The 25,694-nt window shown below is 33.3% G+C and overlaps 4 protein-coding genes across 4 annotated transcripts; 3 read left to right on the forward strand and 1 right to left on the reverse strand.

The window, feature by feature from the left end:
* Positions 1-643: 643 nt before the first annotated feature.
* On the forward strand, positions 644-4,682 carry LOC112045984 (transmembrane protein 41 homolog). The gene is made up of 5 exons (XM_024082413.2): positions 644-885; positions 1,451-1,580; positions 2,552-2,680; positions 3,398-3,735; positions 4,405-4,682. The coding sequence occupies exons 1-5, from the start codon at positions 837-839 to the stop codon at positions 4,572-4,574; spliced, it is 816 nt and encodes a 271-aa protein (XP_023938181.1). The 5' UTR covers positions 644-836; the 3' UTR covers positions 4,575-4,682.
* On the reverse strand, positions 4,253-7,427 carry LOC112045983 (uncharacterized). The gene is made up of 5 exons (XM_024082412.2): positions 6,948-7,427; positions 6,174-6,322; positions 5,789-5,952; positions 5,222-5,481; positions 4,253-4,798 (listed from the first exon to the last, which is right to left on the reverse strand). The coding sequence occupies exons 1-5, from the start codon at positions 7,288-7,290 to the stop codon at positions 4,710-4,712; spliced, it is 1,005 nt and encodes a 334-aa protein (XP_023938180.2). The 5' UTR covers positions 7,291-7,427; the 3' UTR covers positions 4,253-4,709.
* Positions 7,428-7,521: 94 nt separating this feature from the next.
* On the forward strand, positions 7,522-15,624 carry LOC112045999 (uncharacterized). Its single transcript, XM_024082439.2, has 5 exons — positions 7,522-8,701; positions 11,107-11,227; positions 12,359-12,511; positions 13,319-14,497; positions 15,035-15,624. The coding sequence occupies exons 1-5, from the start codon at positions 8,630-8,632 to the stop codon at positions 15,382-15,384; spliced, it is 1,875 nt and encodes a 624-aa protein (XP_023938207.2). The 5' UTR covers positions 7,522-8,629; the 3' UTR covers positions 15,385-15,624.
* Positions 15,625-18,680: 3,056 nt separating this feature from the next.
* On the forward strand, positions 18,681-25,643 carry LOC112045978 (homeobox-like protein HDP1). The gene is made up of 2 exons (XM_052882177.1): positions 18,681-18,758; positions 19,881-25,643. The coding sequence occupies exons 1-2, from the start codon at positions 18,681-18,683 to the stop codon at positions 25,569-25,571; spliced, it is 5,769 nt and encodes a 1,922-aa protein (XP_052738137.1). The 3' UTR covers positions 25,572-25,643.
* The last annotated feature ends 51 nt before the right edge of the window (positions 25,644-25,694 follow it).

Genomic DNA, 25,694 nt, shown 5'->3' on the forward strand with positions numbered 1-25,694 from the left:
GGAACCCTAATATTGCGTTAATATCTTCAGATTGGGAAGTTAAGAATATGCACATACCAAAACGGTTTTTATTCTTTCCTTCTGTTTCGATGTTCTGTATTCGACAGCTGCTCAGTTGGTTTGGTTTGGTTGACTCCAAAAACAAGTACCTAATTAAAATATTACAATAACGTTTTTCAAATTGTAGTTTTTTTAAAACATGGCCATGATATACCATTTTAAAATCCTCACAAAAAGCCCTTGAATTTGATATTAATTTTGATATTTCACTTCAAATGTATAGGTTTTATTTCAGCTATTTCAGAACACTTGGGTTATTGGGTTATTACCAAATCTAACAATATCTTAATTACGTAAATCCGTTCAGCGGTTTGGAAGATATGAGGTAATAAAGAATATTACATACACACATACTCACATACATACATTCATACATTTCAGATAAGCGCGTAAAACATAACCCTTCTTGCATTCGGGTAAAAATAGTAACAGAAAATTACTCATTTTAATTATTATAAATTATTTTAATTAATAAAAATTATAAAGGCAGCTATATACAGAACCAGCGATCAAAACGTCACTTTTTCAGTTGCCAACCCCATGAACTTTTACGTTTCTATATTTTTTATCTGTGGAACGTCAAATGTCTATGTCACTTTGAATTTGAAGTTTGATGCTCATCATCGTAAATTCAAATTTTTCAATTTACAATAGATTTTTATAATTAAATATATCTGACTGAAAGTTCTAAATTGAGCTTAATAAATACGTCATTAATTTTAAACTGGTGGCTATTTAATTGTCGTGTTTATCACAGTGTGATCCAGTTCACAAAAATGAGCACAATTAATCGTAGAAGTGAATCTCGTGCGCCTCTAGTTCAAGGTGATATTCAAGATCCTTCTGTTTCATCCACGTCTAACATAAAACCAAGAATAACGTACATCAGCACCAGTCACAGTGGATTGTACTATCCTATCCCAAGTACCTATTCCATTTATTATTCCTCTATCCTTTATACCTACTGTTGTTTTCCTTGTACCTTTGTTTCTGTATGTAACCAAAAAATATATAGTCATGATTCTAATTGCTTCTTTGTATACTTTGTTGACATACATAGATTTATTATTACTTTGTTTAATGTTTATCAACATAGATCTCTTTTACAGAAGAGACACAGAAACTCGAATCTGTTGATTTAGTGCTGATTAGCCAGTACTTATGACTTACTACTTAATGTACTCTCAGAGGCACATAGAAGTTTTTTTCTATACCAGTTTATCTACATAGAATTATATTATTGGTGTGTCTTACAGAAGAATTGCTTTGATTCTTCTTTAAAACACATATTATGTCATATTGATTTACTAGTACAATATATTATTAAAATACCAAAATATATGCAGTAACTAGCATCAACTTAAAATCATAATTTCATTTACATTTTCAGATATACCACCTACAAATGTTCCAAAAGCAGGATTGTCAACTTCTAAGGCTCTTATTCTAGTAGCCATAATTTTCATTTCATCCCTAATAGCATTAGGGCTTTTATACAAACAATTTCCAAAACTAGAAGAGTAAGTATATCAAATTACATTATTTAGATTGTTAGTAAGTAAATATAAATTAATAATTAAAATAAAAATTGTCTTGGTATAGTTAAAATTTAGTGATTTATGCTCCTAAGACAGACATTATCCAGTCTAAGTACTAGCATGTTTGTAGAATTTAAAGTATTGTAATTGTTATTCCTCCAAGTTTAAGCCGTGATAGCCCAGTGGATATGGCCTCTGCCTTCCGGAGGGTGTGGGTTCAAATCCGGCCTAGGACATGCACCTCCAATTTTTACAGTTGTGTGCATTTTAAGAAATTAAATATCACATGTCTCAAATGGTGAAGGAAAAACACAGTGAGGAAACCTGCATACCAGACTTTTCTTAAATCTCTGAGTGTGTGAAGTCTATCAATCCTAGATTGAATAAGGACTATTGGCCTAACCCCTCTCATTCTGAGAGGAGACTTGAGCTCTGCAGCGAGCCAAATATGGGTTGATAATAATGAAGAGTGTATTCATATTAAAATTGTATTATGAAACAGCTAAAACTCCATTCCATTACCATCAACACCATCATCATTATCATCATCATCATCAGCTGATGGATTGAATGGACATGGCTTACCGGTGTGGGGTCACCATTCCAGCACCTTGGGACCCTAACATCCATCGGCTCTTTGAACCATGTGACCTGCCCAGTGCCACTTAAGCTTCACGACTCAGTGATCTATGTCAGTAACTTTGGTTCATCTGTTTATCTCCTCATATCTGATTCAATCACTCAGAGAACCTGCAAGCATAACTCGCTCCATCATCCTCAGAGTGACTTTCAGTGTTTTAATCAGGCCCATAGTTAGCGACCAAGTCTCAATTAAATATCATATATTCATTATAATTTAGTATATGTATTCTTATTATTATCCACAGCGCACATTGCTATGGGAATAATAACACTTTACATGAAAAGGATTTTTAACCACTGTTCAATTTTAGGCATGAAGAGAAGCATTTGAAATTGCCTTGGGATCTTGAGGATGCTAAACAATTAGGTCTTGTTTTAGATCGCTATAAGGACAAATATTTCTATGAAGTATTGTTGGGAGTATTTCTAGTCTACATATTGTATCCTTTTAAATTTGTTTGTGAATTGTACTAATTTTTATTTAGCGTTTATACTATAGCCTTACTCGATGTGTACTGTTTACCAACAAACAAATTAGAAATGAAGGTAGAAAACGCCTGTCAGTTCATAGCTTATTTATTGTTTGTCTATAAAATGTTATTCAAAACTATATCTAATTGTTGTAAGCTTATTAATCGAATATATTTTTATTAATTTATGATAAAGTTAATTATTATTATTAGGTGTGAAATGACTAGCAATTTATATTCACATTTTTAATTTGTTTGTTGGTAATCAGTACACAATGAGTAAGGCTGTAATATACATATATTTTGTTTGTGTAATATAATAACTGAACACTATGTGATTTTCAGTCACTTCTCAATGTGACATCATGTCTTTCAGTAGAGTACACATGCAGTTTGTGACTGTGAAGTGGTGCCAGATTATGATATTATTTGTAGAACATTATTATCCACACTGGAGGATGATTTCTAAAATTTAGAAATATACTTGAATTAAAAAAAATTGCAAAACAGACAGAAATTGAATTCACATAACTTCAGCTAATGCAGAGGGCCTTTCAAGTCGGCTGAGGTTTTGCATAACTTTGACTGTACAGTTATTTTTTATAATCAATTAATTAAATTGATTTTTTAAATAATAATTTAATTAAATTTTATGTTTCATATAATATTCCTGAATAATTATTTCAGCTTGCAAACCTTTGCGATACCAGGATCAATATTCCTGAGTATATTGTCAGGGTTTTTGTTTCCATTCTATTTAGCATTAATTCTAGTGTGTTGTTGTTCTGCCATTGGAGCCAGTTTATGTTTCTTCCTGTCAAACTTGTTGGGGAAGAAATTAGTAAAGAGGTTTTTCCCCGAGAGAGCGGCACAATGGTCAAAGGCTGTTACTAAACATAAAAATAATTTGCTCAATTATATCATATTTTTGAGGGTGACACCATTTTTACCAAACTGGTTTATCAATATGTCCGCTCCTGTTATTGGAGTACCACTGACTCCATTCGCCTTGGGAACTTTTATTGGTAAGTAGTTACTAAATTAAGTATCTCTCTATAATATAATAGTCCAGTGGTTAACTTATCTGGCTTTAGATCATGAGGTCCTGATAAAATTTCGAGATTTTCTTTCAAAAAAATTTACCCAGAGTTAAGCAGTTGGTTGTGGTACATAGGCTCGTTTGGAACCCTTATAAATTTAATTTTAAATTTTAGACCAATTATCTAATAATATTATTACCTGACGTTTCGAAAATCAGCCTATTTTAACGACCCACATAAAACCAGGCCTCGCTCCTTATATCCTCAGAGGAGTCGTCCTTAGAGTCTTTACAGCACTTACACAATTAGAAAAAAATTCTTCCTTGTAGGACGGTATGGAAAGTATGCCTATGCCTGCCACCTAGCATTAAAGCAATATACCCACCATAGTTATTTTGTAAAAATCACTATTCAATAACAACTAACAACTTCACCTGACAGGTTGTTATTGAGTAAAAACACAATATCTAAAGCCATCTTGCAAGAATAAATTAATCTATTATCTACACAGTTAAATAAGTCGAACTCAACAGGTATAGACAATCCAATAAGATTCTTACAAGTAACGACTAATTGGCGGGGAATGGATTAATTGATTATAATTAAAAGATTAAAACAAAAAATCTCAATCCAAGGGTATTTTTTTTGTTACAGGAGTGGCACCACCATCATTTGTAGCTATCCAGGCTGGTCAAACTCTTCACCAGTTGACCTCAACAAGCGATGCCTGGTCTTGGACCTCAATCACTATACTAACCATCTTTGCACTTATCTCTCTAGTCCCTGTGTTACTCAAACAGAGATTAAGAGAAAAGTTTGAATGAATTCAATTTAATTTCTAGTTAATTTATTTTAGACAATTTGAATGGGTATTAATTTTAATAAACAATAGTAAGTACATTATAATTTATAAAATATAATTGTACATTCCATTGAAGTGCTTTTATTTATAATCTTTCTTAGCAGTAAGAGCCAATGTGTGCTATGAAAGTCTCATTGCCGATTGACGGTTCGGCTATAGGTCTCCAGTACCACCAGTTGTACCACACTGCAAAATAAAGTTTATCAAATTATTTCAGATATTATATGTTTAAAACTTTAGTGACAAATATGCATTTTCAATAAGGAAACTATCAAAATCGTATCAGAAGAGAAGATGTATTGTACAGAGCTCATCATGGGAAATTTTACCCACCATGCTTATTCTTGCTCTCAAGCCAAGCAGGATTATTTCCCAAATAATCCTGGTTGCCTGTTACTCACTTTACCTGTCCCCCTTCACCCTCATACCATGGGAGTGTTATAAACACTTACCAAGCAATACACCTTTGTCGATGGATACTTCATTTGCTTTTTTTAATTTGTGATGGTTACCATAATGAGGGCCATTTGCTTGGGTGCATCAATTGTAGAGAAAAGAATGGAATTCATTTCAAAATTGGGAATCAGGTAAAAAGTACAATATGCTTACACAAATAGGATTGCTTTAATTCCACCTTCAGTGTTTTACACTGATATTTGCATTCCTCGGCTGGTCTTAGATAAATAATTCTACTTCCACTTAGTGCAAGAAGAAAGGAATAATTGCACTCTGTTTCAGGTATGTGGAACATATCACGTTTGGAGTCTATTATGATAAACCTTTCTGTGCTTTGACCAAATTTTGGCACAACTTTTGGCCTTGGGATAATTTGCCTTATTAATCTAGCTGTGTTAAAATTTGTAGACTTCCTGAAATTCGTAAATTGTGTAAATAAGTAGAATTGATTCAATAGCTCATAGTGTATAATTGATTTATTTTCTTACAACTTACCAAGAGGTAAGGTCCACAGATCTCTAAATCTGTTATTTCAAAATCCAAAATCTGAGCATTCTCAAAATGTTAACCTCTACAATTTTTAATTACAATTTTTGGGGGAATGGGAGAATAGCAAAATCAATCAATTATACACTGTTCAGTATGCTGTTAACCATTAGCATCAAGTAATCCTCAGATTATTCAGAACAAAATATCTAATTATATCAAAATTTCACTTACCATACATAAAGATTTTCCTGCAAAACATCTGGACCAAATGTATCTTGTGGAGACCAATAATATTTATTGTTTATCAAAACTTTTGGGCTTTCAACATCAAACAAACTTTTATTTTTCATGTATAATTTCTTTAATTCATTCAGATCTATTTCTTTTTGTTCAGTCTGAAAGGTTTTTGAAACATAACTATTATTTCATGGGTGTTATCAATTTACTATGTAAAATTCTAAAATGAGTAAAGCACTCCAAAACAGCTTAAATGTTTTTTTTTGCATAATTGGTAGGCTTTTTTTGCCCCTTTACCCCCATTTTTAATAACAATTACTGTATGAAAAAAATTAAATGGAATAATGTTTGCCAGGTCAGCAAGTAAACAAATATTTACCTTATAAACAAATGGGGCACTCTGTTGCTTATGAACTGGCTGTGGATTGAACACTTCACCAACGTTGTTGACAGTGCTGCAGGGCCAGCAGTCCATGTCCACAACAGTGAAAAATGGATTTTGTATCAAACATGTTTCTTGGTATAATTCTGAAAATATTTACGAGACAAAAATTTAATCATTTACAATTTCTAATGTAAATTACTCTGCCTACAACTCTGTTACTGTGAACTGATCTAACAAATCCCACTGCAACTATGATTTTTTCTGGGATAAAAATTAGCTTATTTGTTAATCTTCCATTCTAAATTTCAGCCAAATTGGCTCGGTAAGTAGATTGTTCTTGAAGTATTAACAAACACAGTTTAGCCTTTATAATATTAGTGTCTTTACTGTGATGTGATAAAGCCCACACTCTTGAGATGTTCAGTTCACTGATATTCTCGGCTAAAATAGCCCAGTGAAAATTCTGTGGTTACATAATATATTGTCTGGTGACACAATTTGAAGAATATTAATGTTATGGTACAAACATTAGTAGGCTTCATCTTTATGTATGGTATTATATTGAATTATTATTCACAAGTAGTGCTTTTTAGTAAATCGTTTCTACCACATAGTTCCCATTCCCGTGGAGTTATGGTACTAAAACAGCCTCTGACACTAACAAATATTGTGCCTTTCTATTGATTGGTAACAGAAGTAGTTCCAGAGATTACCTACTACCTACTATTACAACTTTATATAATGAAAAAATTGTAATAAGAAACTTACCTGTTAATACGGGGAATAATGAAATGAATGGTATTGAAAATTTTCTCAACAATCGCAATCCAGGATAGATATAATCCTGCATTTCACATACTACACACGCATGTATAGATTTATAGTTATAAATTACTATTATTATTGTAGAGAGGCAGATAAGCCATATTAACTTCGTTTTAAACCATTGGCGATTGTTGGCCGCAGAAATATGATTATTTTTTACTAAATCATGTAAACTTTTATAATACATTTCCTTGAACTCTTCTTCAGTAATTCCAGCATCGACGCTTTCTTTTTTAAGTTTGGTAATAGATTTAGAATATTCTTGTAATAATTCCTTATTCGTCATGTTTCATGATATTATAATTCATAAATGAATTCTCATCTCATTTCTATAAAAAGTTAATTTTAATTTGTGCCAGAAAAGGAAAACTGAAAAGTGTTTGTTTTGACTTTTGATAAGCTATGACAAATTGACAATGACTATTGACTGACATTGACATTACTGACATAATTGCAGCTGTCAGCGACACTTGACAATTGACATAGACACAACAATCTTCTTTTCCTTCGTGCCTTTTCCAAATTCCATCTACTCGACACTGGCATTAAACCGTGCGTCGGCCCTTGTGCCCAGTTGGAAAAATTGAATTGACATAGACCCAGTGCCAATAACAGCAAGTTATCGGTTCGGCAGTTCGGCTTCTGTATAATTAATTCTTCTTTATTTCATTGACATTGTTTCGGCATAGGCACGGTCTCCTTCATAGATCTATGAGTAGTGTACAGAATGGTCTCCTTGGACTTCTTGGAGTAATATATTCTTTGATGGGCACGGTTGTTCTATCCGGATGAAACCATGTTAAAACCTTATGATTTATAAAACAAACACTTCTCCAACTCCAACGATTCTTCAGCCATAATAATTACTCAAATTATTAAAAATATTTAGATAAATTAAATTAGTACCTAGTAGTCTATTCTATGTATTACGTACGATATGTGTGCGTAGATGTTGGAATTGCAGGGAACGTCAACCTTATTGGGGTTCTACAGGGCGCAATTTTGGGTCCATTTCTATTTTTTGTGTGATATTATTTCAATTTAGGGAAGTCTTTAAAAATAATTCATATCAACTTTGATTTCAATTATTTTTAAAGGTGTATATGCGCCTTATAGTAAATATGTATGTACCTATTATTATAACAACATATATGTATTATATACAATAAGATTTGCATTTGTGACGCCTATAATTTAATCAGTTGTAAGGCCCTACTCATTAGGTAAATATTGCATAAAGATCAAGATCTTTAACGGAGACACGTCTTTAAAATAATAGTTAAATGATAACAGTAAAAAAAGAAAGCATTTTTGTTTTGTTTTCTGTATTTCCTATTGAATGCTCTAGCCACTTAAAATAACCACGAATTAATAACATGATAAGATAAGGCAAAGAGTTCGAGTCTTCCGATAACACTGTCGATGCATGCAATATGTAATACATAAGGTCGTCAATACAACGTCATGCCCGAGCAGAGACGTTTACTTTGATATTATTCGACCACATTTGATATCGAGCGTTGAAAATGATCCGCCTAGAGTGAAGTGCGTGACTAAGTCCGTTGTTAAAAATGTTTGTTCATTGTTTAGAAAAATGCCAGAAGTAGAAGGAAAGCCACTAAGATATGGAAGTTGAAGAGAGATCGCAAGGCGTGACTTGGCGCTGGCCAGTGCTCGTCTCGGTCATTATATTAAACGTACGTATTGTGTGCAATATTAATCATAATCACGACTAGTTACTAAGGAAAAGTAATGGGTAAACACATCACCGAACTTACTGGAAAATTTTACAATAAATCACTATTTTTATACATCTTTATTAAGTAGTTAGGTACCTACTACTTACCTAATACAATGTTTTTTATCTCACATGATTTGCATTACATACTTAACTATCTACCTCGCAACTTATTCAACTTGACCTTTCTTTTGTCTAACACAAATCTCACTGCTGTATTTAAAAACCTCTAGCTACTTATGACTAGGTACCTATTTTCTTAAAAGTCAGTAGTTTTCGATTAAATCAGTCCCACTTCTGGGGTCTTAACGTCTGAAGCTGCGGTCGAAGTGACATATGAAACGATCTAAGGATTAAAGACAAGGACATCTTTACGGATTTACTTCAAGCTCCTACAAATCTTCCGCGTCCGATGAATTTGAGATTTCTGGATACTGTAGGCATCCGGACAATCCGGAATATAGAAGAATGGAAAATTGATTAGAGTGAAAATATTAGGTGTTTACGTTAAGACAATGTCCATACTTATTTACCTATGATATTTGATGTTAGAAAATACTACATGGTGTTTGACCAAAAATGTTTGATCAGACATCGGTGATGGCATCTCTAACGTCATATGGACGATGTGCCATTGAGTATTAATAACATGCGCCTACCTAATATATAGATTAAACTACCTTGAATAATAAGGCGCCTATATTAACTCTACCGCAATTCACAAAGAAACAATTGATATGTAAATAAATACTGTCAAGGTCTCTTTGTCTTCATTTCATCCCCATTACAAGTCTACTTACTTGCTCCTGCTCCTTAAACTGCGCTCTTGCAAAAACAAGGGGTAAAGGTGCCAGCAGAAAAAACCTATGCATCATACTGCGGGCACTTATCGGACTTAATAGACACATTCATGTTTCAACATGACACCCTTAGCTCTGGAATTACCTGTGAAGCCTCTATCAAGAGGCTAAGGAAAAACCCCTGCAAATTCTATGCAATTGCCCAGCTCAAATGGATAAACGCAACGCAACCGCCAACTAGGGTATGTCATCGTCAAGTTAGGAGGAGGTAAAAATATACATTCCAGTAAGAAACTGCTGCTGTACTTCGCGGTAACCATTAATGGAGAGGAAATCTAATAAGTAGCGATCACAATAGATCGAAAGTGGTCAAAGTGATACAGGACCTCAAGACTTAGCATAGCCGCTACAAGAAGTAGAAGTAGAGGTGGCTACTCAAGACTTGAACAAGCAGAGTTGGCTATACTTGCCTGAAAGCCGGGCGCAGTGGATGTTCTGTGGTGTCTGCTACTTGCTCTGGGGAAACGTGTCAGAACACTGCCTTATCACTATTGAAGTGAACGATGGTGACGTGCCTCAAGGCAACCCTGACGATCTACCAATACTAGAGTATCTACGTTGTGGAACTAATTGTGGAAGATATATCTTTAATGGGTCCAAACACCATGGGTATTATTGATTTCGACCAGTCTATATCACCGAGCGGCCTAAAGTACGTTTCGAGTTTAAATTTGAAAAAAGTAGATACGTTTTGAAATAATATTTTTTTGCTTACCAAATAACTGAAATAATAACAATAATAACATCGATAATTATAAAAAATGGTTTAGGTTATTGTTAAAATATAAGCATTGTAAATAGCAATGACGCATTGCTTGCAATTCTTTCTCGTATCAATGGGTTTCAACTACTTAATACTCAGTTATATCGTAATTTCTATATTATGTCTACAAATCACGTGCTAATACGAGTTGATACAAAATAAATATATAATAATCAATACGTTGGTACTGCCCACATAATGGACATGATTTATGTTACAATATCCTATCAGCACCGTTTTGAAAAGATTATTTCATAATTGATAGCTTCCATGACGTAGCTATTCAGAACAATTTGTAAATGTGCCTATACCGAGTCATGGGTGTGTCTTTGCTTGAAAAGTCTGTGAGAAATGTCAATATTTCGAGGTCTTAAGTTTTCATTACTATTATATGCCTTTAAGAGAGAGTTACCTACTTCGAGGAAGTATTTTTGTGTCAGGAGAATAAAATCTCCTGCCCTTATAGCTTGCCACTTGCGCATAGTGATATTTGAGTGCCGAAAATGACTGAGACCCCGTTGGCTTAACATTCAACTCCGAAACGACGCGAGTCTGAAACTGAAACCACCAATTTCCTAACTTTGGGTTGTTACTAATTTTTTTTTGAAGAAAGATACTCAATATTTCATATTCCAACCCAGAATATGAACCCAAAAACTGAAAACTCATGATGCATAGATCTTTACTACCACTGAAGCAAAGAAATAGTATTGGATTTTAATTATGATATATTTCTTCCAGATCTGTCTTCCAAGTCTCATCTTGTCGTATGGCGTGCTGTGGGTATATATTTCCAGCGAGGTTCCCTTGTGGCTTGGTCTAATCACACCTACAATATTTCTCCTCACATACGGCCTGACACGTAAGAAACATCTTATTAGTACATACTACTCATCAACATCACATCAGTCAATGGGCATCCACTGCAGAAAATAGGATTTGTCCTTTGCATTCCCCTCAAATAACACCGGAGAATTTTTAATGTAAAATTATTTCAAAACAGCTCCTTTGATTCTGGGAGTCACTGATTTAGCGAATAATGTCAAAAATATAACCACCATAACCTCAGATCATTGTCACTAACACGGAATGAACGAATTCGCATGTCTCAGAATCGGGGGTTTTCAAATTCGTCAGATAGAGCAAGATCCTAGTACCTAAATATTTATCAAAGCGTGTGCTAAACGCTTTCCTAGTTTACATACTGTATTGGAAGGTGAAACCAATCAAACGCAACGGCTTAAATAGGTACAATCGGTAGTAATTCAAAATTTAATGATTTGTTTATTTTTCAATAAATATGACTCGTTTATAGATAGTTGATAAGAGGTCCTTTACCTAAGTTGGTACCTTCTTGAGCGCCTCAGGTTATATACTATATAGCTTAAGATCATTGTACTTTGTAAATATCAATCGGCTACTTGTAGAGTGCAAGTATGGCGATCAGTCAATATCGAAGATATTTTTATCGTAAAGATTTAAACTTGATCGATGCTTTGTTTTCGTACCATTTTTTTATACGTATACAAAATACTTACATGGACATTATGTTCTGATAACGCATGACAATGCATTTTTATTTTAAGAAAATGTTCAAAACCGCTAGGTGGGCGTTACTTTACGGAAGCCTACAACGAACATAAAATAATTTATTAATTTTGCTGTTCTCTGTGTGAACCGACGAATACATGTAGCAACGTCACCCAGGCCCGACAAATAACACTAGGTACGGTTTATTCAAAACCGAAGCATAACCAACCCAAGAGATGTTGACGACAGTCATGGTAAATTGGTGTGTGTGTGGCGTCGCGTATGGAATAATATTTATGTCAAGTCATAAATATTATTTCATAGTAGAAGCCCGATGAATATATTCGCTATCTATTCGAGATGAGGGTATCATAGACAACGGTAATTTTTCACCATGAGGGTGAAGTATGTATTTCGCAAAATATTCCATAAAGTATTTTTCATTTAAACTTTTTTTTTTCAGAATGTTGGTTCAGAGAAGCAGCGGATTCTTGGGGTGGAGCGAATGGATATAGATTTATGGCAAGCGTTGGACTAGTGTTCGTTGTCATTGGCCTCATGGTTTGCGCATTCGTGCCCGTGCAATATCAATTGCTTCTTTACGGAGTTTTAGGAGGTTTGTTCGTTGTTTAAATTTTTTTTTTAATTTTTAGGTATAATTAATAAAATATGATTGAAACTTGCCTATTACCAAAATCGCTTTTTAGTTTTTGGCACAGTTATCAATCATCTGATTTATTGGGAGATTACAGGATAAAAATATTATATTATCGTTCTATCAAATAAACAAAGCACAATGCTTTTCGCCACGAGGAGATCGGATACAAAACTGAGAGGTCTTTTGTTGGTTTCCCGCCTTTTTGACTATTTTCCTATCTCTTCGGCTTTTGGTTTGTTTGAAATGGAAGAATATTGGCTATGTTTTAAAGAAAAGGCTATTTCTTTTTATATATTTGCTGAAAGAAATTCGCTAGCTAATTCTTTTCCAATCACTCGGAAATAATACTAAAACATATTTTCTTTTCGATGAGTATAATAAACACTAATGCTACGCAACCTCATTATAACGCAAGATGTGTTGATAACAATTTTGTTGCGCAATTACCCCCTATACACTACTCTACACTATTTATATTATTATCAACTATTATTAATAGTCCTCGTGTTAAGTTTATCTTTAAGCCTTTATTTTTCACAAACGTACGTGACAAACAAGATAATATCAACAAATTCTGTAGCGATACTCAAGTTTAAACTCTCATTGAGATTATTTGACAACTTTAATTTGTATACATAGTATCAAAAATTGAAACCGACGAGACCCCTTGTCAGAGGCCCCGTATGCAATAAAGTGTGTCCAATGTGTAAGTAGACCACTGTTTATGAAAATATATGATAATAAAAACTCTTCATTTATTTACAGGCCTGGGTTCATCGCTAATATCAGCACAAGTAGATGCAGTTTTGTTTGAAACATATGACACACGTCTAGAACTTGTTCGAGGCATGTGTTACACAGGACAGGCAATTGGACAGTCTCTCTTCCCTCACATTTTATTTATCCTCATAGAGTATTACGGCTATGCTTTCTCTTACATATTACTAGCAGGTATAATGCTACAAACATTGCCCGTTATATTGTTCCTAAAAGTAGACGATCCCAGAAGATCAGCATACTTCACAAGATACAAAGAGTTGTCACAAACGTTTCTGATGTACAAAAATGAAATCGACCAGTTCTATGGCACTGAGTTGCAATTGCACAATTTAAGTAAGAAATGCTGGAAGAGTCCCTCTGATGATAACTTACATCGGTTAGGTGATAATGATAATGGCAATAATAAGATAGTCGAAACTATTACGCCACCTCCTAGCCCTGAAGAAAAGAGGAGGAATATTTTCGGAGTTGAAATTTTACCAGAAATACCCGAAGAAACTGAAGAAAGCGAGACTGATGACGAAAGTGACTGTGAAACAAATGTAAATATAAGTAAAAAACGTTTTAGTATGGCGATTAAAAGATTAAGTGTGATAGGTGACAATTTCGATGAATGCATTGTAAATCAGGTTCGAAGAGATTCACAGTCAAATGGAGATATTGCTGAAAATAGGGAGTATTCTGAATTGGAAGTGAGGTACGATACAATAGCACCGCCAATAACAGATATACAAACGGAAAAGTTATTAAACACATTCAGCTTTCGATGTCAGTCTGCCTATTTGAATATGAAGAGAAAAGTTTCGATACCTTCGTATAGAGTATACAGAATAAGAAGGAGAATGTTGTACCTGATGTATAGTATAAACGACACATTTTTCAAGCCACTAACGAGATCATTGTCGTGTGGTAAATTTTATCCAGCGTTACTTTTAAGTTTTATTAAATTAAGTTTAATGGCAGTGGGTATAGTTTTGCTGCCAATGATTGGTCTTCAGATTCGACCGAAAATAGCAATGTATGAGACCAATTTTTTGATGTCCCTTCACGGGTTCACGTGGATATGTTTCTTGCTATGTACGCCATGGTTGGCGCAAACACCAAAGAGAAATTTTAAGTACGTGGTTACTTTTGGGCTCGTCGTTTCAACGTGTGCATGTTTTGGTACGTTAGTTTTCGTACTTGCCTATTTTTATAAGACTAAATGTTGAGATTGTTATTTTTCATTATTCAAGACTAGCAGACGCGGTTTCACCAGCGTGGGTCTTGTTCCCGTGGAATATAATGGATAAGATACAATAGCAAATAACATGACTTTCTATTGGTAAAAGATTTTTTAAAATCAGTTCAGTAAATCCAGAGATAGAGTATAGAATGATAGCTCCACGCGTCTGCTATTCTTTTTTATCAGCTAACTCACGATATTCTAAAAAATACAAGTTTTATCTGTAAATATATAGTGACTAATGCAGACACTAAGTACATAGGCTTGAACTGAATACTTCCAGAATACAAAAAATTAGAATCAACTTTCAAGTGTTTCGCCAAAAAAGTAAGGACATTTCGTCATTAGCACGTATTAGATTTAGAATATTTGTCTTTAGGTATAATACAGTTTAAGAATCGATAAGCCGATTTCATTTTCGATTATCTTTCTAGCAGGTTCTTCCGGGTATGATTAATATTTCACGTATTTTTCAGTGTTGGCCGAGGCTAATAACCACGATTCGTTCGCAATCGGTTGCGTTATAGCAGGCTTTGGATACGGGGCTGTGACTTCGTGTTGGGAATCGACTGTTCAAGAGTTCATCGGTGCTCGCAAATGGCCAAAACTCCACAGTACTATAGAAACTGTGTCAGCGACTCTTTTGGTCATTTTCGTTGTGGGTATATCATTCGTGGTGCAGGAAGATAATGGACTTCAATTCTCAATGTTCATATTGGGTATAATAACGGCTGTGGTATCTTTTGTCTGGATTGTAATTTCTGGTGTGTCAATTTACAGAACCAAAGTGAGGACGTTGAGTTTTAAACGAAAATGGACATTTTGATAATGCATTTCTGTTCCATGATATTATACATCTCTCTATTGACTGAATTTAATTTTGCACAATTTATTTATTTGTATATTATTAACATTTTCATCGAGTTGACAATAGTCTATACTTTTAATAAATTTAAAGACGTTTAAATGGTTGTGATATTAAGTAAGGAAATGTAATGCATGCTTAAATATATAATTAAAGTATGGTTTGACTATTCACAAGTGAAATATATTTTTATGGCAACATTATATTGGTTTTATTGATAAGTATCGAACCCGCATGCTTGGTTATTTTGGTTTTAGTTAAATTAATTTAGTCATTAGGTGTTTCTTTACAATGGCTCAACTCTATGAGGTAGCAAGATCGTTGTTGACCAACACATTACCTACCGACAAAGACGTAGGTACCGCCAAGCAATTTAGCGTTCCGATACGATGTCGTGAAGAAACCGAAAGGGGTGTGGATTTTCATCCTCCTTCTAACAAGTTAGTCCGCATCTTAGATTGTATCATCACTTACCATCAGGTGAGATTGTAGTCAAGGGCTAAGTTGTGAAGAATAGAAAAAAAACAGTATCAAAAAATGAAATTTTGATACTGATTTGAGAATGTTGGCAAATTATCAGACTTAACAAAATTTAGACCAGTTTAAGAGATTTACTACAATTTATGCTGATTTTAACAATTTTTTACTAGTTTGACTAGTGACTAATTTTACCCAACTGCGTCAGAAGAAGGGTAATGTTTTTCGAGCGTATGTATGTGTGTATGTATGTATGTCCATTTCTTTGGCACGCCATACAGCCCAAACGGTTGGACGGATTTTGACATATGAGGTGTCATTAAGTTTGTCAGAACTGTGATAGCGACATAGGTTATATAAATTTTCAAAATGGCGCCATAAATGAAAAAAAGGTGGGGGTAGGTAAGTTTTTTACCTTATTCTAACAATATTGTTAGGATAAGGTAAAATAACTTACCTATCAATCAAATGAAAGGTCGTAAAAAGGCCATATAAATATATATATATTACTGTTTTAACGCAAATTACCAAAAACCATACCAATTGTATTGGAACCATCGAAGCAAAATTTACTAACTAGTATTATAGGACTGAAAAGGTGATTACAAATATAAGAAAACCAATGTCGAATAAAGGTTATGATTCACAACACTTGTCAGGACAACTTAATTAACAAATCAAACTGTTACCAAAATAAGACCCTAGAATGGCAGAGAATGATCTTGAGTGGAGTCACGTACTTGTGAACGATGTGTGTAGGGTTAAAGGATCCTTTGATAGTCGACTAACACTCCCCTTTTCCACTCAAGTCACTCTCCCCGCATATCCTAAGTAACTTATAAAGAATTACACAACAAGAGATGTGGACGCCTCGAACGCCACGAGCACACTGAAGCCAACACGAGATCGAGCGACTTCATATCCATCACAGACTACTATTTCCAACACTAAACGGCGATAACACTAGAATTTACTCGAGTTATATTTAAAATAAAAGGTCTGTCTTAAAGAAACTAAAAACTTGGAAAAAAAAAATATTATAAAAACAAAAAAACGTAATGAACTGAAAAGAGAAAAACAAGTGTCACAATATCTACATAAAGTTCTGACTAATTTCTTTGTGGTGCTGCAGGCGGGGACAAATACTACCTACTTTCTCAAGGGTAAAGAATGAAATACCATTTCAAGTTTGTCACCGCATGCGGCCATATAAAGAGTAGAAGAGTAATTAATAAATAAAAAATAAATACCTTGTTAGGAAAAAATTGTATAAATAGTACTGTATCTCACTACTATAAGTACTGACTGACAAACAAAGATTTTCTACTATTAGACATGTCACTAGCGCGTCAACACTGATACGCATAAAGGTGGCAAATACACTGTCTTAAGTAATTTCAATTTGTCGCACAGTGAAAACAACGAAAGATATTTAAACAAATAATACCTACCTAAATATTGTATACAGTGTCGAGTTATCTATGTGTTAAGAAAGTGCACAAACTATATGTATATTAATTATATAATATATATTATAAATATGTAAGTAGGTAAACACAAAATTGAACATGTGTGCACTCAATGGAGTATTTAAGTAGCTAAATTCGGATCACTTTTTGTCGTGATTTTTTAGGTAGGTTACATATCTAATAGTATGAAATCGTTGGTGCATAATAAGATTGTGTGGATGAGTCAAAGTTAAGAACAAATACAATGATTATGAGTTACGTACGCCTTGTAACATGTTTTGATCAGATTACAAAATATGTACTTAGCGTATTCATATGAGCTAAGTGGGGTAAAACCATGTGATGTCAATATTTGATAAAGTATTATTTAGATTTGCAATTTATTTTTCGATTTAATTGCTATTATCTCAGAGGATGTTTGAAAGTGGAAAAGTACAAGAATTTTCCACGTAAATCCACTAGTTTCTTCTCTTCTCGATTTAATGCAGAGTTTGATTAATTTATTTAGACCACAAATTGGTGTAAATAGTCTAGCAAGAAATGTCTCAAATACTCTGAAATTTTCCACGTAAATCCACTAGTTTCTTTTGTTTTAACGATTTAATGAGTCTGATTAATTTATTTAGGACACAAATTGGTGTAAAACAGTCTAGTCTAAAATACTCTGAAATTTTCCTTCGACAATGTGGAAAACGACAAGGATCTTTTTAACTCTATCTCTGAGATTTGTACCTACAGTAATTGCGAAAAAGCTTGAGTTGACGAGTGTTTTACACGTAAATTGATTTATTGATTTACATTGTTCATTATGTTCATAACCGTGAAAGCCCAGTAGATATGACCTATGCCTCCGATTCCGGAGAATGTGGGTTCGAATCCGATCCGGGGCATGCACCTCCAACTTTTCAGTAGTGTGCATTTTAAGAAATTAAAATATCACGTGTCTCAAACGGTGAAGGAAAACATCGTGAGCAAACCTTCTGAATACCAAAGAATTTTATTAATTCTCTGCGTGTGTGAAGTTTGCCAATCCGCATTGGGCCAGCGTGGTGGACTATTGGCCTAAATACCTCTCACTCTGAGAGGAGACTCGAGCTCTGCAGTTGGTTTGTGTTTTCGAAAACGTTTTTTTATTTGCTTCCATTGCTAATAAATAAATTAGATAATGAGGAAAACAGTAATCTAAAATAGACAGTGACCTTAAAATAGGGAAAAGTATGCATTCAAATACAAATATGTATCGATTTAATATTAAATGATGCTATTATCTTATAATTAGTCAAATAATTGAGACACTACATTGTAGGAGGCATGTACAGAGAACCAGTCAACACGACGGGAAATGAGGTGTCACAGTTATTTGTTTACTGTCTTGATAATAATCTTCAGGTATACCTATGCGTAGGCTGGCCATGAATCAAATGAAACTGGGGATATCCGTTAATTTTAAGAATAAATGTAAATTGAAAATTTCCAAATCCCCGACACTCCACGAATTTTTGTGGTCGCCGTCATCTTTGATTTCAAGTTTGTCATAGTGTATAATATTCTACTAGTGATTCTTTCATTTGATACCCATATTGAGGAAGTTGCGAAAAAGTATGTAATTCGCCATTTCGTAGAGGCAACCATCTTCGACCGATTTTCATCAAATATATCTAAGAATACTCCCGACTAATTCACCTTTCAAAGAAAAAAAAAACGAAATCAAAATTATAAGACTTATAAGACCCCGTCGTTTTTGCGTCTAGGGTTAAAAATAATAATTTGTATTAGCAGGTAAAGCTTTTTGTGACAGAGTTTCATCAGGAAAGTAGTACTGCTATGATTATCAGTGTATTGTAGTATTGTTGCGTTTCTGTCTGACTTTTAATTAAAAATAATTGTGGGCACATGGGACTATGTCTCAGGATTTGGGTGCAAAGCAGCGAATAGTGGGATGCGTCCTTAATGCTTATTCTGCGAGATCTGTTAAAGAAGATCATTTTCTTGACTTAAGAAAGACTTGCAGGTAATTCTGTATCTCGAATTATACTTTTTGTTTTGAATCATACAGTTGGAAGGAGCCACTTCATCAAGTTGCAGTGATTATTCACTTTTGCGATCATCAAACAAGACTATTTTAACGTTGATTGTAAAAGATTTTTCGTTTTGTCCGAGTTAAATAAAACGTTTGGTAACATTGTTTGTTTTACAGTGCGTATGAATTGTCCTTATGTTAACAAATTTCATATGGGACTGTACAAACTATCTGTGAAGAAGAAAATCTCATCACTTCACAATAATTATCAGTTGAATAACAAGTGTGCTTCGTTGACTACAGCCATTATACTAGGTTGAAATGTGGTCATGGCCTTTAATAAACAAAAAGATAGTTGTTTTCTTATACTTGTTTTGGTATGTAATTTTTGAGAATTTGCATAATTCGATTAGTGAATTTAAGTTACTATTGTGTTGTTATTTGAATTTATTTAAATTATTTTCTGGAATTTAGTGATTGTTTTTTTACAGACAATAAATCTTGTCATTGGAACCGCGATAACCACGACGAACATAGACTGCAAAGGGAAAGCTTTTCACTGTGTTAATACAACGCATTTTAAAATATGTGTTGACTTCGGTGGTGTTTCGAAAACTGTTGACGACTTCCTCATACCCTGTCCACCTAGCACAGTGTGTACAGACAATAATTATTTTGAATGTGAATATCAGATTCCGGTCACTTCTACAGCAGTGTCAATACATAGTGATGCACCGAATGAAGCTACCAATGAAATGGTATCAAATGATTGGGAAGTATTTGGTGTTACTACATTCCATCCTGTAAATAGTAATGACAGAAAAATAGAGCTTACGGAAAGTAGCACTATACGTACAGCTGAAATAGTCTCTGAAGCAGCTTCTGAAACGGCAGACATATTAAATTATACACCTGTAAAAGATTTAATCGAAACTGTTACTGATAGTGCGCATAGATTACAAAATACAACAAGAAGTGACCTGATCGAAGCTGGAAACAATCTTATATCTAATGATTTAATATTGAATGATAATTTGACACTTAGAACAATAACAACTGCAGATGATGTTAAAACTAATGATAGTAATTTAAACACCAATATTTTCTCTGCAGCAGTAACCGCAGGAAATTACCCTGCTACTGAAAGTGTAATACCGATTGAATTATTTAATACTATTCAAACAACACCTTCGAATACTGTAGAGGGTGCGGATTTGTCATCAACTACATTACTCAAGGGGATTGATTATTTTAACACATATAGTTTGCGTACTTCAGAAACTAATACAAAAAACTCTAGCAAAGATATTGAATTATCGATGGGTTTAAATGAACCTGTTAAAACGACGCCTATGGAAAATATAGCATATAAAGAATCAATTTCATCAACATTGCATACCCCTATCGCAACAGATAATAATTTTAGTATAAGTAGATTATCCACAGGAGAGACCACTTACTCAGGTACCGAAAGTATAATAGAAACATCCACAAATATCACAGAAATTAAAAGCAATGCAACAAGTAAAAATGAAACATGGATTGATTTATACAATACAGAAAATGCCCATTTAAGTACTGATATTATTTTAGCTGCATCATCTTCTACTGTGGCATATAAGGCAAATGAAAATTACATAGTAAATTCAACACCAGATACCATTAATTACAATTTAAGTTTTGATACTGAGTCCACTAATAGTCAGCAGAGCACAGTAAGTCACCAGGATGTAAAGTCTTCAACAACAATATCAACTATTGCGAATGTTTCCGAGGATTCGTCTCAAAATAGATTAGAAGATTTTTTGATGCACAAAAATGACATAAATAAGACACTCTCATCAAGCGTACATGCTATTAATACAACGGAAAAAGAAACAAAACAATATGATTTACACTCTCCAGTTATAAGTACAAGCACTTTAACTGAAACCAGTACAACGACATCTTCACCACATATATTAGGTTTGGTGATAACAGCTGCACAACAAGATGCAAAAGTCAGCAATTTACGGAAGACTCAAGCGAACGATGAAGCACTTACACATAGCAGAAATATTGAATCTAATGTGGAGTTTCTAACAACTACACCATACTTTTCCGCAATAAAAGATAATATTCCTATTATTGAAATCATTACACAGAAGCAATCAATGAACAACTTATCTGCTACCACTGAAGCCGATAATACGAACGATACGCCCCAGAATACGACAACGATAAATGTAAATTTTTCCTACTACTTACCAACTACTACGAGAGCCAATAGTACTAACATTATACTTAAGGATATGAATGTGATAGATGTAAATGCTTCTGATAAACTAACTACAGCCACTAAACTAACTAATATTGATAATAAACTCAATGGTACGAAAACTATAAAAATCAAAGATACTGACAACCTACCTACTACTATTAAAACTGATAATACTAAAAGTTTATCTATGGATATAAATGAATTTCAATTAAATGGTACTAATAAATTAAGTATAACTAAAACTAATAATTCTAACCTTGCAAACGAAGATGTCATTGATATAGATGTTTTCACGAAAGCACTCAAGGATTCGGATTCGAAACTCACAGACTTGCCTAATACCAAGGAAGCCACGATTACTAACAATACACTCAGGGATATGAATGTGATAGAAATAAATGCAACTGACAAACTAAATACTACCACTGAAGCAGCTAATATTAACAATACACTGAAAGATACGAAAATGATTAATGTGAATGCTACTGATAACTTAACTGCTGCCACTAAAGCGGACAATATTAATAATAAAATCAAGGGTAATATAGCGATAAACGTCAGTACAATTGACAATTTAATTAATGCCTTTGAAACTAATAATACTAATAAAGCAATCAAGGACACGAAAGCCACAGACGTAAATAGTACTGATTATTTATTTACTACTACGAAAGCTGATAGTACTAACAATATACTCAAAGATACGAATGTATTATATGTAAATGCTACAGAAAAACTAACTACATCCACTAAAGCGCCTAATATTACCTATACAGTGAATGATACGAAAACGATAAATGTGAATGTTATTGATAGCAGTATCAATGGTACTACCACAGAAGTAGACAATATTGACAACGCACTCAAGGATTCAAATGCAATAGATGTTAAAGGTATTGACTATATAACTATTGCCAATGATATCAACAATGCTAACAAAACGCTCGAGGATACCAAAGTGAAAGAAGTAAAATCTACTGACAACCTGATTACTGCTATTAAAGACAATAATATTAACAGTGGACCCAAGGATACCATAGATGTAAACGCTACTGATAACTTAACTCTTGCTACAGAAGCTGGTAATACTAATAATGAACTTAAGAATTCGTCTGTAACGGGCGTAAGGTTTATTGATACCTCCATTGTCAATAAAGATAATGGTATTAACAAATCACTCAATGATATGAATGCGACGGACGTGAATACAACGGGTAAGTTATCTACTGCCACTGAAGTCAATAACACTAACATTGCACATAATAACACGATCGCTATTAATGTCAAAGTTATTAGTAATTTTACTGATACCATTAAAGCCAATAATATTAACAACACACTTTACAATATTAAAGTAACAGACGCAAATTCTACTGACAACTTACCTACCGCTACGAATGCTGGTAGTATTAACAATACGCTCAAGGATATGAAAGTGATAGATGTAAATGCTACTGACAGATTAACTACAGCCACTGAAGCACTAAATATCAGCAATACACTCAAGGATACTAAAACAACAAATATCATAACTACCGATAACTTAGCTGCCACTGAAGCAGATTATATTGACATTGTACTCGAGGCTACAAATGATATAGATGTCAAAGCCAATGAAGTCATTAATACTAACAAAATTACAAAGGATACGAAAGCGATAGAAGAAAATTCTACTACTAATTTTGTAGTCGAGAATTCGAAAGTAACAAATGTAAATTATATTGATCATATGCTTACTGCCACTATAGTCGGTAATATTAACAACGCACTTAATGATACGAAAGCGACAGACATAAATGTAATTGCCAGCTTAGCTACTGCCTCTAAAGTTGATAATACTAACAATGCACTAAAGCATGCGATCGCAATTGATGGCAAAGTTGCTCCCAGTTTGACTAATCTTATGGAAGCCAACAACACTAACAAAACGTTTGAAAACGAACAAATGAAAGCAACAGGCGCAAATTTTAATTTTAAATCTATTGACAATATTTCTACTGCCACAAAAGCCAATAATACTAACAACACCCTTAATGATATAAATCTGGCAGAAACATATGCAACTGAGAACTTAACGAATGCCATTCAAGTCGATAATACTACACTTAGGAATACAAATGTAACATATGTAAATTGTATCGACTATTTATCTACTGCTAGTAAAGTCGATAATATTAACAATGATGAAACCTTAAATGCTGCCACTGAAGTAGATAATACTAACAGCAGACTCTGGGATCCGAATACAGACATTAATTTTAATGTTAACTTACAACACGTCAATACACTCAAGGAAATGAAAGCGATAGATGTAAATACAATTGACAATTTAATTACTGCTACTGAAGCCAATAATACCAACAAAGCACTGTATGAATTGAAAGCGATAGATGAAAATGGTATTGACAGTTCAACTATGGCTATTGAAACTTCTGAGTCTTACAATGTATTGAAAGGCATGACACCAATTGATGTACCACCAATTAATATTGTATTAATTACAACAAATCAATCTCATATTCTAAATGATACAAGTTTAAAAGATTTTAGGGAAAACGTAATGCCATTGGATAAAGCTGATAATAACATAAGTACTACAGAATTACAAAATTATCTAAACGCTAATATTTACAGTGACAATATTACTGAAAATGCAAGTAACAAAAATAATTTGCATTCAGTGGCCGCTAAATCGAGCGAAGGCTATACTTTGATATATAACAATGAAAATTTTACATTAACTAACACCACTTTAGAGGTAAATAAGTTAAACACAAATAATAAAAACAATACCCTAACATATGACACAGGTATCATCATTCCTGAAAACAACGTAAATGTTTCAAGTTTCATCTCACTATTAGATATAAAAAAACAGGGTAAAAATATAAGCAAGGTAGAACAGGAGTTTAGCAATTTAAATATACAAGATAAAAGTATATCAAACCAGCAAATAAAAAATGCAACTAAACTATTAATGATTTTAAGTTCTGTAACAAAGAAACCATTTCTCATCCAAAACGTAACTTTGGAAATTGCAAACATACATGATACATTTGGAGATGCGTTAAACATCACGACTATAAACACATACAACACATTAAGCAAAACTCAAGTAAATAATACAAGAAAGGCTCAAAATAATAGTGTTGACACATTAATAAATAAAACAGGGAACAACGTAAATATATCAAGTGCAAACGTTGAGATCAAAGAAAATTTAACCACTCCTGTGCTTAAAAATGAAACTAAAAAAGGACAAGACAGCAGTAAAATGTCAAATGTCGACTTAAATAATAAAAATAAGTTCAGTTGCAATAATCGTAATCGCGGTAAATATTCAGATGATAATGATTGTCAATACTTTTATATATGCATAGGAAGTCAATACGAACCAATTCATGGAATATGTCCTAACAATACAGTTTTTAGTGAAATTTCAAAACAGTGCACAAAAAATTTGTCACATTGTATCAGAAATAATCAATTTCAGTGTACATCAGAAGGAAGGTACATAGACGTTTTTTCAGATCAGTTCTACTATATATGTGTAAAGAAAGCAGATCGATACATAAGATTTAAACTAAAGTGTCAGAAAGGTTATAGTCTTAATAAATCAAAATTACAATGCATTTTAGATTCACTAAATGGGTTTAAATCCAATGAAGACGGCTCAAAGATAGATAGTGCAAGAAGTACAGCGGAGAGTAAATCAATAGACTCAAAAGAACAAAAAAACGATTTTGAATGTAATAAAGAAGGAAAATTTGTGTTTAAGGATGATTGCAGAAAATATTACCAATGTAAAAGAAGTAGAAAAGCGGAGTTTCGTCGAAAGATTAAAAAGTGTGATTCCGGAGAAGTTTTTAATCATAAAAAGAAAAAATGTGTGAATGAGGAAAGTTATGAATGTGAAGATTAAATTTACTACGATATGTATATACTTACTTTTAATTATTTATTTTACTAACAATTGGCATTAATTTTTACATTATTTTATTATGTAAAACTGTTTAGTTTGATTGTCTTTTATTCATACTAATAA

The sequence above is a fragment of the Bicyclus anynana genome, chromosome 6 (assembly GCF_947172395.1).
Source record: "Bicyclus anynana chromosome 6, ilBicAnyn1.1, whole genome shotgun sequence".
Classification (NCBI taxonomy): Eukaryota; Metazoa; Arthropoda; class Insecta; order Lepidoptera; family Nymphalidae; genus Bicyclus; species Bicyclus anynana.

What these genes read in the sequence shown, in the direction of transcription:
- LOC112045978 (XM_052882177.1), top strand. Translation starts at nt 18,681, where the DNA reads ATGTACAGAGAACCAGTCAACACGACGGGAAATGAGGTGTCACAGTTA. An exon ending in GTCTTGATAATAATCTTCAG is followed by an intron (nt 18,759 to 19,880) that starts GTATACCTATGC and finishes GTTTTTTTACAG; the next exon opens with ACAATAAATCTTGTCATTGG.
- LOC112045984 (XM_024082413.2), top strand. Translation starts at nt 837, where the DNA reads ATGAGCACAATTAATCGTAGAAGTGAATCTCGTGCGCCTCTAGTTCAA. An exon ending in TCGTGCGCCTCTAGTTCAAG is followed by an intron (nt 886 to 1,450) that starts GTGATATTCAAG and finishes TTACATTTTCAG; the next exon opens with ATATACCACCTACAAATGTT. An exon ending in CGCCTTGGGAACTTTTATTG is followed by an intron (nt 3,736 to 4,404) that starts GTAAGTAGTTAC and finishes TTTTTGTTACAG; the next exon opens with GAGTGGCACCACCATCATTT.
- LOC112045999 (XM_024082439.2), top strand. Translation starts at nt 8,630, where the DNA reads ATGGAAGTTGAAGAGAGATCGCAAGGCGTGACTTGGCGCTGGCCAGTG. An exon ending in TCTTTACGGAGTTTTAGGAG is followed by an intron (nt 12,512 to 13,318) that starts GTTTGTTCGTTG and finishes ATTTATTTACAG; the next exon opens with GCCTGGGTTCATCGCTAATA. An exon ending in TTCAACGTGTGCATGTTTTG is followed by an intron (nt 14,498 to 15,034) that starts GTACGTTAGTTT and finishes CGTATTTTTCAG; the next exon opens with TGTTGGCCGAGGCTAATAAC.
- LOC112045983 (XM_024082412.2), bottom strand. Translation starts at nt 7,290, where the DNA reads ATGACGAATAAGGAATTATTACAAGAATATTCTAAATCTATTACCAAA. An exon ending in CAGGAAAATCTTTATGTATG is followed by an intron (nt 5,482 to 5,788) that starts GTAAGTGAAATT and finishes TACGAATTTCAG; the next exon opens with GAAGTCTACAAATTTTAACA. An exon ending in ATTAAAGCAATCCTATTTGT is followed by an intron (nt 4,799 to 5,221) that starts GTAAGCATATTG and finishes TTTATTTTGCAG; the next exon opens with TGTGGTACAACTGGTGGTAC.